General features: G+C 39.1%; 1 protein-coding gene across 3 annotated transcripts; it reads left to right on the top strand.

Moving 5' to 3' along the window:
• The first annotated feature begins 4,697 nt into the window (after window positions 1-4,697).
• Window positions 4,698-13,010, top strand: LOC132140098 (uncharacterized). 3 transcript variants are annotated; one of them, XM_059548919.1, is made up of 12 exons: window positions 4,698-5,399; window positions 6,087-6,179; window positions 6,870-6,996; window positions 7,105-7,345; window positions 8,180-8,456; window positions 11,147-11,324; window positions 11,458-11,534; window positions 11,642-11,822; window positions 11,960-12,208; window positions 12,360-12,531; window positions 12,606-12,754; window positions 12,879-13,010. In XM_059548919.1, exons 1-12 carry the CDS (start codon window positions 5,118-5,120, stop codon window positions 12,989-12,991), a joined length of 2,139 nt encoding a protein of 712 aa, XP_059404902.1. In that variant the 5' UTR covers window positions 4,698-5,117; the 3' UTR covers window positions 12,992-13,010. The 3 variants fall into 3 exon arrangements, with proteins under 3 accessions (XP_059404902.1, XP_059404918.1, XP_059404909.1); XM_059548935.1 differs by having other exon boundaries at window positions 12,606-12,732; XM_059548926.1 differs by lacking the exon at window positions 6,087-6,179.
• The last annotated feature ends 177 nt before the right edge of the window (window positions 13,011-13,187 follow it).

Here is a 13,187-nt window from a genome sequence, read left to right on the forward strand (position 1 = left end):
TCAGTTATTTTAAATTGTTATAGCATCATAAACCATCTTTACTTGTGATTTATAGGAGGATTGCCCACGTCGGTCACTAGCCACTGTTTTTCCTGAGCTTAATCATTGTTTTATTTTTTTATTTTTGTGTGTGTATGTGTGCGTCCTGAGGAGCGGCTACTACCAGTGATGACTTGGATCTAGTTGGGCTTAAGCCATTCTAACATTCGGCCTATGGGCATTGTGCAATATTTCACTTGGAAACAGTATCCATTTTGTAATGTAATGTTCACTAGTGAAGTGTGAAATGCTGTGTTGTGTGTGTCTGTATGGTAGTATTGGTTTGGAGTATTTCTTGCAGTGTTTGAGTGTTCTGTGAGCAGTATTTATTTAGTAGACTTTATGCACTGTAGATTTGATATTGTTAGACTTTATATCCTGTATCCATGCACTATGATGCTTTAACTCACTGTGATCTATTTATTGTAAAATTGCTTACTGTTACCTGGAGGGAATATTTGTCTATTTTTACTGCCAATTATTATATTGATTGTTTAATAAATTTATAATTGAGTACATCAGTCCCATGTCCCTTCCTTCACTGGATACCACCTGCCTCAATATCTAAGAAGGGAGTGTGGGTTTTTGGGGTTTCTAGTTTATCTATACAAATTTGGGTGTGAGCGCCCCCTGGGGGTTACATTTGTAAAGCACTGCAGTTTATCTTTGGGTGCGATGGATGAAACTGAAGTGTTAGACGCTGTAGAATCTACATTCGCTATTGTATTTCTAATGTTATCTATTTTATCAGTGAAGAAATTCATAAAGTCATTACTATTTAACGTTGGTGGAATATTTGAATCAGGTGGCGTCTGGTAATTTGTTAATTTAGCCACTGTGCTAAATAAAAACCTTGGATTGTTTTGGTTATTTTCAATGAGTTTGTGGATATGCTCTGCCCTAGCAGTTTTTAGAGCCTGTCTATAGCTGGACATACTGTTTTTCCATGCAATTTTAAAAACTTCCAAGTTAGTTTTTCTCCATTTGCGTTCAAGACTACGAGTTACTTTCTTGAGAGAGTGAGTATTACTGTTATACCATGGCACAGTACGTTTTTCTCTAACCTTTTTCAATTTGATGGGGGCAACAGCTTCTAATGTATTAGAGAAAATAGTGCCCATGTTGTCAGTAATTTTGTCTAATTCATGTGTATTTTTGGGTACAAATAGCAGTTGAGATAGATCAGGCAGGTTATTTGCGAATCTGTCTTAGGTGGCTGGAACAATAGTTCTGCCCAGACGGTAACGCTGAGACATATAGTTAATATCAGTTATACGCAGCATGCACGATACAAGGAAATGGTCTGTAATATCATCACATTGGGGTACAATATCTATAGCAGTAAGATCGATTCCATGCGATATAATTAGATCTAGTGTATGATTAAAACGATGAGTGGGCCCGGTGACATTTTGCTTGACTCCAAAGGAGTTTATTAGGTCAGTAAACGCAAGTCCTAATGTATCATTTGCATTATCAACGTGAATATTAAAATCTCCCATGATTAGCGCCTTATCAACTGTAACTAGAAGGTCTGAGAGGAAATCTGCAAATTCTTTTAGGAATTCTGTATACGGCCCTGGTGGTCTATACACAGTAGCCAGAGCAAGAGATACATTAGACTTTTTTTGCATGTCTGACAGTGTAACATTTAGCAGAAGTATTTCAAAAGAGTTAAACCTGTATCCTGTTTTCTGGGTAACATTGAGAATATCACTATATATTGTTGCAACACCTCCTCCACGACCAGTCTGACGGGGCTCATGCTTATAACAGTAGTTTGGTGGAGTAGACTCATTTAGACCAAAATAATCATTTGGTTTTAGCCAGGTTTCAGTCAAGCAGAGTACATCAAAACTATTTTCTGTGATCATTTCATTTACAATAACTGCTTTGGGTGTGAGTGATCTAATATTTATGAGCCCAAACTTTAAAAATTGTTTTTGTTCATTTACTTTACATTTTTCTGGTTTAATTACGATAAGATTTTTTCTAGATCCTACATTATATTTTGACCTCACTATCCGGGGAACAGACACAGTCTTAATAGTTTTTACAGCACAAGTACTTTTATCATTTAAGCGGGTGGAACAAAACTCATCATAATAGTTATTAGAGAATTGTCTTACTAGTCACATGGAGCGAAGTGTCCTGGAGATGTTGTCAGAGAGCAGCTCCGCTCCGATTCTGCTGGGGTGTAATCCATCAGCGCGAAACAGCCTAGGACGCTCCCAGAAAAGATTCCAGTTATTAACAAATAGCAGTTTCTGTTCTTTACACCATGACAACAACCATTCATTTAAAGCAAAAAGTCTACTGAACCTTTCGTGTCCTCGTCGATACGTGGGCAGTGGTCCTGACACGACGATCGTCGCCGCGGGCGTCGTGCTGCGAACCGTCTCGATCAGGCTGCTGAAGTCCCTCTTCAGCGTCTCCGTCTGCCGCAGCGTGGTGTCGTTAACCCCGGCGTGAAACACGACCGCTCTGGGGCTCTCGTCGACCTTCAGGATCGCGGGTATCTGCGCAGAAACATCGAGAACACGAGCACCAGGCAAACAATGAGTGTGCACTTTACCTTCGGCTAACGTAGCACTTACGTGTCGGACGATGGAGTCTCCGATGATCACAGCGTCGCGTCCTGTCTCGCGGAGGGGAGCGAAGCGGTTCCGGATGGAGATGTCGAAGGCAGGAGGGGGAGAAGTCGTCGCCCGGGACCCGGCTCGCGTCCTCCGCTGTGGATGCACCCAGGGTCCGTGGTGTCCCGGCGTCGCAGTGAAGGACATCTGGGAAGATCGCGTCCTGGGTGCACCGGGCCTGTGCAGAGAAACACACGGAGTAGACGTGGTGGGACTGTTAACAGATCGCTGTATACTTACCCCGGACTTGTGAGCGCCAGCCCGGGATGATTCCAGCGCGGCTCTCCGCTCTCTCAGCTGGGCCTGCCTCACCTCCAGGTCGCGAATCTGCTTTCCCACGGCCTCGAGCTCGAGCTGCACAGAGTGGAGACATTCATCCGCCATTAAAGCAAGTAACAGTGAGTACAGCAGTGGTAATGTGTGTGAATAGAGTATTAGCAATGTTAGCGCAGTTAGCTGCAACCACGCCGCTGATGCTAACGGGCTAAAAGCTAATAGCGGACCCGGGAGATCAAAATAAAACTAGTGATAGCGAGGCGCTCTGATTGTTTTTGTTGTAGAATACAATAGAGGATATATTCACACGTTATATAAACGGAAACGATGATGTATACAATTGTTTTTTGAGTTAAAAATAGTCAATGAAAAGAATATAGTGACGGAGCTCAAACGCAGTACAGCCGCCAACAACAAACAATCAAACAATCAAACAACAAACAATCATGATGAATCGTTTGACCACACTACTGTAAATACCCAATTCATTAAAAAAAAAACAGATTTTCTTTCTTTCACATTTTCATACAGTATGAACTAACAGAGCAAGTCTTGTTGAAAAGCTTACTTAGATGTGGTTTCTACATTATACTGAAACATTACCTAACTGCAACCAAAATACAATGCTTGCTTGGTTGTCGACTCTAGAACAGATATAGATATTTAATATTTAATGGTGTATTATCAAAAAAAAAACACTCTCATAAGAATGCTGTAATATATAGGTACTGTATCAATAGCATCTGAATTAAAGTTATAAGTGGAAAAAAATAGGTTTCCACAGGCAGGGCTATGCACTGCTGCTTCGTGACCGAAAGATAAAGCTGTTAAAGACACAGTATAATCAGCACAACAGTAAATACGTAACACATTACCTATTTATTGTTGCATTTGTTAGTTTTTTTGTTTTTGAATAATCGGTGGGCCTAATTAATATTTATTTAGAATGGATGATGGAAAATATACCCTTGCTATAAACGGTTTCTGGATTTAAACATGACTGTTTCGCCTTTTAGAAAGAATCTTGAATACTAAATGTTCTACACAATTCATTATTTAAATGTTTGTCATCTTAGCATTTGGAGAGGACTTTTATTTTGGCACGGTAATGTGACGTCATATGGCTGCACCACGCACGTACAGCTGTGTTTCGGTTGAAGATTGAAGGTTTGTGTGTGTTTTTTTTTTTACTTTACATATTTTTAAGTCAACGCTAGCCAGCGATGTATTTGGGGTAATTATTATTGAATGTAAGTCTGTTATGATTTATTTGACGGCAATATGCGTTATTTGTGAGAGGTAAGTGCGTCAGCAAATGAGTAAAAGTAACGTTAAAGCTGCTCGTGAATCATGAGAATCCTGTAAATGAAAAATTAAGTTAGATAAGTTAGATTTAGCTGAATACAGATTACACTTACTCTTTTTGTTAAAATAGGCTTATTCGTTATTTTTATTTTCTCTCCGTTACTCTATCTATATGTCACCATTTCTGGTCATTAAGATGAAATTTAGCCCTGAACCAATCTACAGTAATCAATATAGTTATAACATATGTTAAGAGTATAGAGTTAATATAGATGCAATGTCAAATAAAATGTATAAAAAAAATGTATGTGGAAAATCTATTTTGCCCATTTTCTGAACTAACCCTTGAATTTTATTTAGATTTTGAAACATTTTTAATAAATAGATCAATAAAAGCCCAATATACTGTTAATTTATATATATGTTTGGGATTCCCTTTAATTTTAGTAATGTATTATTAGTATATAACTATTATGATTCACTGGTTTGAATCACTGACATCATCTGATCAAAACTGTGTAAATACAAAAACAACTAAAAACCAACTGCAAGTAAAGTCATTAAAGGGGACCTATTATGCAAATTCAGTTTGCATGGAGTTTGAACATAAATGTGTGTTGGCAGTGTGTGTACACAACCACCCTATAATGATAAATATCCACCCACTGCTTTTTTAAAATCCCTATAGGTAATAAGCAGTGTCTCCCAACGACCTGTTTTCAGCATTGCTGCTAAAGTGACGTCACATTAGCCACAGGCCCCGCCCACAACATTTAACAGACACTGCCGTTTATACATAGAACCACCCTGAGTGAGTTCACAGCGAGCTGAACACAATCCGCCATTGCTGCACTGACGAGAATGCCTCCCAAACGCTTTCGGTGTTCTGTAGCTGGATGTATGAATCCACATAGCTCTCTCCATTTACTCCCGAAATCGGAGCCGCTGAAGACGAGGTGGATTAATTTTGTTTTCAAAGAAAATGCTCCCTCAACTCTACCGAAATTTGTTTATGTCTGCGCGAATCATTTTACGGACTGCTTTGTGAACGAGGGTCAGTACAAAGCAGGATTTGCACAAAAGTTGCTCCTGAGGGATGGAGCAGTGCCAACTGTTCGTGATCCAGCTACACCTCCAGAAAAAGTAAGTATCACGCGTTTGTTTTCCAAATTGCTTTTCTGAAAGATATTCTTGGCACTCTATAAGGCTAATGTTGCTAAAGCTACCATTGTCTGTCTCTTTTAACTGATGCTACCTTCACGTGCTACCAGAATGATAGGAATGTGGTAGTTAAAGGGGTCATATTATGCAATTTCAAATTTTCCTTTCTGTTTGTGAATAGACAAGATCCCTAAAGACTAAAGTCTCAAATCCAAATAGATATTCTTTATAAAAGTTTAGACTCGTCCACGCCCTCCTTAAACGCTTGGTTTAAACACGCCCCCATTTGTCTACGTCACTGTGTGGGAAGATTAGCATTATGCTGCCCAAATGTCACACGCTTGAGGTATTCAGCCAATCAAAACACACTGGATAGCTGTCCAATCAGAGCACACCTCCCTTTTCAGACCGATGAGCTTTGTAAAAATTTACACATTTCAGAAAGGCGGGGCATAGAGGAGAAACAATAATTTACATAATGTGGAAAATTGGCACTTTGAATCCTAAACCACAAACATGATATGACCCCTTTAAAAATTGCTTATGAAAGTAAAGTCGACCGCTTGAATTTGTCAAGCTCATAATCATATGTGGGACTTATAAGGGCCTTTTGCACTGCCAGAACCTTTTCATAGTGCCAGAACTAATTGTGAAATCACCCACTTTTAGGTGATTTTTAGTACCGGACTGCCTTTTTCGAGAACCAAATTAGCTCCTACTCTGGAGCAGGGTGTAACCAGCACAACTAGTACTACCTGTGATGTAAGTAGACATTGATTGGTCAGATGCGTTCGAAAACGCCCTCACCCACCATGATTTAAAATGCCATCTAACATACTATAAACATTGTGTAAACAAGTATGATGAACAGCGATAAATGTACAGATGCTGAAGAGCAGGCAAATGTAGCACTTCCAGTTGTCGTTGGAGTTTCTAGTTCTAATTTCCGTTCTTTAAGTCGCTTTACGTATACGTCGACATTCCATGTCCATTATTGTGAAACCCCTGAGACACAACAAAAACACAGCGTCCGATCACAGCGTCCTCCATCCTCCTGTTGTTAACGTTGTTCTTTGTTAATGTTGTTGAACGTCGTGCACAAATGACATCACTGTCGACTGGCTTACATCACGTCCTAGTACACACTGTCGGTGCGAATGCAACCCTTTAAATGGTACTGGGAAATAGTGCAAAATCATCCCAGTACTTTAGTACTGTACATTTAGTTCTGGTACTAAAGCGGTGCGAAAGGAACTATAAAGTTTGTGTTAGCACGCAATGGCACCATGAGACCAGCTATGTTGTTATTTTTATCATGCTGTTCTCTGTCTGTGTAATTCATAAATGCTCATTTATTATGCACAGCACAATCAGATGACTGCCTTTTAAATTGAGTATGTTTTCTGTAAAGATATCGGGCTTGTACTAATAGTGAAGTGTTTATTTGCAAAGGCCAGCACATCAGAACAAAGCAGCCAAAAAAGGGACATTGCTTGCCAGACAGACGCAAAACCTCTGACCAAATCTGTTGGTACCCAGTTATCAATGAAGACGCTTCATGCTCCCTACAGTAGTACAGGTATGTTTATGTATTACATGATACTGCTTATACAGGGGACCTATAACTAGTCTTGTTACACATTCAGTGTCACATAACACTGAGACACAACTGCTTTGTACATTACAGGTGTCCAAATGACAGATCATTTTTTGGACATTGACAGTTCGTTTTCACCAGAAACTGGTGTAACATTTATGTCCTCTACACATACAAAGAGGCCATCAGAGAGACCTCGTGTAGAACTGGAGGAAGAGGATGATGAAGAAGCCCTAATGGACACATCATCCACAGTAGCACCTGAAGAGCAATGTTCTACATTTGATCGTGCAGAGATGGACGCAACTTTAACAGAGACAGCAGACATGTCGTAAGTTCCAAAGCTGTGCATATGGTTTAGAAAAAGGGTGTCGAACTCTGTTCCTCGTTGGCCACAGCACTTCAGAGTTTACCTGCAATCATTACGGGGTGGGTGTTCATACCAGACGCGACTATTTGCGCTTAGTTGGATGCTTGAACATTTTGACTTCACTTTACAACAGAGGTGAATTCGCGTCATGGGAAGGGTTTCTGCCAGTTGATTTCAACCACCATTTATTCGGTTAATTTTCAAAATATCCCTGTTATCATGTCATGAAATGTATATTTAAAACCATTTCAGGGGAGAATGTAGTTGTTTTAAACTCAAATATGTGGATAATTCATAAAGGCAGCGCCTATTTAAAAATGTATTTAGCCAATTTCGGAGACTATCGGCTCCACGCGATTAGTGGGAGCTCAGGGCTCATGTTACCGAATAGAGCAGCCTCGACTCGGCTAGTCCTTCTGACATTTGGCTGAGCCGCTGGTTCTGATGTAGTTAAACATAAAATATAATTCCTCCATTGTTGTTTCGGATTTTGCCTCCGCTTGCTACGTCGTAATCACTTTACTGCTAGAGCAAGCTCCTGATTGGTCTTTCACGTCCTTCACACTGCAGGAAGTCTATTCGGATCTTTGAATTGACGTAACATGTAAATCACTTGCACTAAACGCTTCATTTGCGTTTGGTGTGAACGTACTTGAGTCAGCTAATCAAGTCCTTAAGGCTCATTTAAAAAACTTCAGATATGAGTTAACACCCCTGGTTAAGTTTTTATTATTATTATATTTTGTGACTCTTGTTTTTAATGTTGCTTACCCAATATGTGTTTTTGTTTCTTAGTGCTCAAGCATCTTGTCCCATTCATAAAATCAGAAAATATATAGTGTACGAAAATTGCATTATGGAATTGTTTGAGGTGTGCCCAGTTTGCAACCGGAGCTGTTCTGTGCGTTCTCAAAGGATTGGAACTTTTGTACGAGTTGAACAACTCTGCCACAACTGTCAATATTCACGGAAATGGAACAGCCAGCCAGTACTAGGCAGCACTCCAGCTGGGAACCTCCATATTTCTGCTGCGGTGTATCTTTGCGGGGTTTCATTCTACAAATTAGAAAAAGTAAGTGAAATGCCAAGTACATTAAAGGGTTAATTCACCCAAAAATGAAAATTTTGTCATTAATAACTCACTGTCATGTCGTTCCAAACCCGTAAGACCTCCTTTTATCTTCAGAACACAGTTTAAGATATTTTAGATTTAGTCCAAGAGAGCTCAGTCCCTCCATTGAAACTGTGTGTACGGTATACTGTCCATGTCCAGAAAGGTAAGAAAAACATCATCAAAGTAGTCCATGTGACATCAGAGGGTCAGTTAGAATTTGTTGAAGCATCGAAAATACATTTTGGTCCAAAAATTAACAAAAACTACGGCTTTATTCAGCATTGTCTTCTCTTCCGTGTCTGTTGTGAGAGAGTTCAAATCAAACCAGTTTGTGATATCCGGTTCGCGAACGATTCACTCGATGTACCCGGATATTCTTGTACCAGTTCACAAACAGAACACTAACTGAACTGCTGTGAAGCGAGAAGTGAAGATGAACCAGATAACGAATGAAAGATTGACTCGTTCTCGAGTCAAGAACCGGTTGCATCAGTTTTCGGATCACCATTAGTGATGGGAAGTTCGGTTCTTTTCCGCAAATCGGTTCTTTCAGACAGTTCTTTTCAATAAACCGGTTGAAATAAACATTTCACCGGTTCTTTTGCGCTCAACGTAATGACGTCATTGGCGATGATTGCCCTTGATTCAAGCCTTCGGTTTACCCACACTCATAACATTAGCACAGAATCAGTTCAGAATCAATCACCAAAAGAACCAGTTCAGTTCAGATGCACTGTGTGTCAGTCTGCTTCACGCTGAATCAAGCATTCGCAGTATCATCAGTAGGGATGCACCGGTTGACCGGCCATAAATCGGAAACGGACGGTTTTTGCTTAAAATATGCGATCCGCAATCGGACAGTTTTTGGTCTTTTTTCGGCCGATTTTTCCAGAAGTGTGCTCGCGCGCACAGACTACATTGAAATCATTCGCTATGTCATTTGTGTGGAAGAGTATTTCGAAATCTGTGCGCAGAATACAGGCAGAATTCAGTACTGGAAATGCAGAGTTTCATGTCTGAGGCACAGATAGCAGGAAGTGAACAGCCGTTGGTGTACTGGCGCACAAATAAGAGCCTTTCCTGCGCACTGAAGCTGCGCGAGCATATAATGTACCGGTCCGCGCCCTGAACATGAGAAGACCGTGAAAAGATGTTCAGATCAACTTCTCGCGAGCTGGATGAGAAACGAAACGGACTAAACTGTGACAAAACTGAAATGTTTTTTTTATTTTTTTTATAAGAACTCACGTTTGAAAAGCCAGAGATAAACGTCAGTTTTGCATTAGGATGATTATTTTTATTTTACCTTAAAATTACATAGACTTAATTTGATTTAAAAATCACCTGCTGTAGCACACTGAAAAAAAGTGCTTCATTCATCCAATTAAAACATTTTAGGGTTATGATTCACATCTATATTTTTTTACTTGAGACATTAAGTTATTTATTTTTCATTGGCTCAAGTAAAAAAATATAGATGTGAATCATTACCCTAATTTTTTTTTTTTTTTTAATTGGATGAATGAAACACTTTGCATCTTTGTTTTATTCGCACCAACATTATTTGATTTTAACATTTTGGAAAATGTATTTATATAGAATACTTTTATTTAGTCTCACTGGTAAAGACCTTTTTTATTTAAAACCAAATTTAAAAACTAAAATACTAAATGCTGATTAAGAAACATCTTATTGAATGTGTGTTGATCTTGTTGTTTGGATTGTATAACTATGCAGTTATTTCCTTTTAATTTCACATGATTACAGTTAATCTTTTATTTAAGGCCAGTTCTCTGTAGTTTCAACCCAATTCAAAAACAAAAGCTAAATGCTGATGTCTATACCACCTATGTTTGTATTGAATGAAGGCTACTTACTGTGCAGTTACTGCCATTAATTTCAGATGGTTACAGTTATTTTTTTTCAATAGCCAAAAGCAAGTTTGGCCTATTAAATACCAAATATCTTGTTTATGCACACTTTCTTTCTTTCTTGTTTGTTGCTTAAAAGATAAAAAAAAAATCAGAAATCGGTATCGGAATCGGCCATGAAAAATCACTATTGGTGCATCCCTAATCATCAGCTCCTTGGTTCTCAAATTGGACGTGTCCGACAGAAACGGTTCTCGGTTCAGTGTACTGGTGATCCGAAAACCGATGCAACCGGTTCTTGACTTGAGAATGAGTCAATCTTTCGTTTGTTATCTGGCTCGGCTCGGTGTTCATCTTCAGTTCTCTCTTCACAGCAGTTCAGTCAGTGTACTGTTTGAGTAAATGAATTACTCCGGGATATTGGTTTGTTTTCGTTCGCGAACCGGACATCACTACACTGCAGTGTCGTGAACGCGCTCACAACAGACCCGGAAGAGAAGACAATGCTGAATAAAGTGGTAGTTTTTGTTATTTGAGAGCTCTCGGACTAAATCTAAAATATCTTAAACTGTGTTCCAAAGATAAACGGAGTTCTTACTGGTTTGGAACGACATGAGAGTGAGTCATTAATGACATCATTTTCATTTTTGGCTGAACTAACCCTTTAACAAGTTCTCATTAGCAATTATTGTATTTTTAAACACATTGCCATGTTAAAGTGTATTATTTTACATTAGGATTGTGCAACATGGTCTTGTCTGCTCTTTCTGTCACTAGATATGCACTACTATGAATCTGCAGCTTTTTAAGCATGACACCTTTCGGCACCATTCCCGATTGTATGTTGAGCCAGCTATAGTGTACAAGTGGATGCACTGGCAGAATGAGGTGCTACATCGCCTGAGCAAAAGGGAAAGGGTGATCGTTGGAGGTGACATGAGGTCTGACGCACTAGGTACACAGTTGTAAATAAGAAGGGTGTTCGGGTACTTTCCGGATAATGAAGCCGAACATAGACTGGTGGTATCTAACTGAATTGAAATCAATGCATATGTTGTAATAATGCCTTGTGCAATATTACTTTGAAGGGCACCCTGCAAAGTTTGGAAGCTATACCTTGATGGACCTTCAGACCAACACCGTTGTGGACATACAACTGGTTCAGGTGGGAGAGTAGACACATCAGTATTGAATTTTTTTTTTTTAAATTTTGAATGACTTGTTTTTCACTTTTAGATGATTGTTTTTTTCCCCCCTGCTTGTCTATATCAGAGTAACGAAGTGGGAGGAAGCTACCATATGGAAAAAGAAGGATTACAGAGGAGCCTTGCCCTGATGGAAGCTTATGGTGTTACTCTGGAGTGTATTGTAACTGACCGCCACCCACAAATACAAATATTCCTCAGAGAACATAACATCAACCAGTTCTATGATGTCTGGCACGTCGAAAAAGGTTTTATTCCTTATAAATCCATGTTATTGAATTTGTATGATTTATAAGTAGGTGTAATTTAAGAAATTGTAACCGCAAACTCTGAACATAACTGTATAACTCTCAGTGGTAAAATGCGTCTATGATTTCATTTACAGGAATTATGAGGCAACTTGAAAACATTTGCAAGTTGAAAGACTGTGAAAAATTAAGGGAATGGCTGAGAAGCATTAAAAACCACATTTACTGGACTGCAGCATCTTCAACCACTGGACCAGAAAGAGTGGCTAAATGGAGTTCAATTTTGAACCATGTCAGGGACATACACACACATGATGATCCAAACTTTCCTGCTTGTCTACATCCTCAAAAGAGAAGCAGAGACAGAAACAAGTGGCTTGTTGCCGGTATGATACTGTGAAAGAAAATAAGTTCTTGCAACACGCTATTTACAAAATTGAGAGACATTCAGTAGAATAATAAATAATCTAGAATTAAAATGATTATTTATAAGTAATCCAGGTTGTTGGTTTTTTATTTTTTTATTCTTTTTAATAGGAACTCAGGCATTCTACAAGCTGGAGAAAGTCATGACAAACAAGCAGATTTTGAATGAAGTCACCAAACTGAGTCCACATCAACAAACTTCATATTTTGAGTCATTTCATAGCGTTATTCTACGCTTTGCCCCCAAAAATGTGGTGTTCCCCTTCCTTGGAATGTTGTGCAGGTGAAGTAATTGCCATTAAAATGGCTTTACTTCAATATAGGCTGTTTTCCTGAATTGTGTCTGTGTGCTTGCAGACTATACCTGGCTGCATTTTATTACAATGAAAATGCTGGTCGTGCACAAGCAACATCATCAACAGGACATCCACTATTCAAAGTGAACTGTCCAAAGGCCAGGAAAGGACAATGCACGGTCAAACAAGTGAAGACACCACCAACATTCAGTAACTTTTTTTTATTATTATTAGTATAAATTAAAATGGAAATTAGCATTGTTATTGCAAGTTTTCTTGTAAATTAGGGTACAACAGTTTACTATTTAAATTTTTTTTTTGTATTATTGCACAGGGTACTTGGGTGATCTGCAGGACCTAATATTTGAGCATGTTATTGTTGACCCTGCTCCATACATTAATGAGGTACTGAAGATACCCATACCACCAGACCTGTGCAGAGTATGAGAGGCCAGACAAGAGGTCATCTCCACCATGGTGTCCAGATTTAATCAACAGAGGGTCTGAAGCCAACGTATCATCTGCCTCAGTTAATCTTCAACACCACAGAGGCTGGAATCACGATACATACCCGACAACCAAGGAAACACCAGGACCAGCTCACAAAGGATTGATATGCCAGAGACCTGTATTGTATATAAGC

This window comes from Carassius carassius, chromosome 1 (genome assembly GCF_963082965.1).
Source record: "Carassius carassius chromosome 1, fCarCar2.1, whole genome shotgun sequence".
NCBI classification, from domain to species: domain Eukaryota; kingdom Metazoa; phylum Chordata; class Actinopteri; order Cypriniformes; family Cyprinidae; genus Carassius; species Carassius carassius.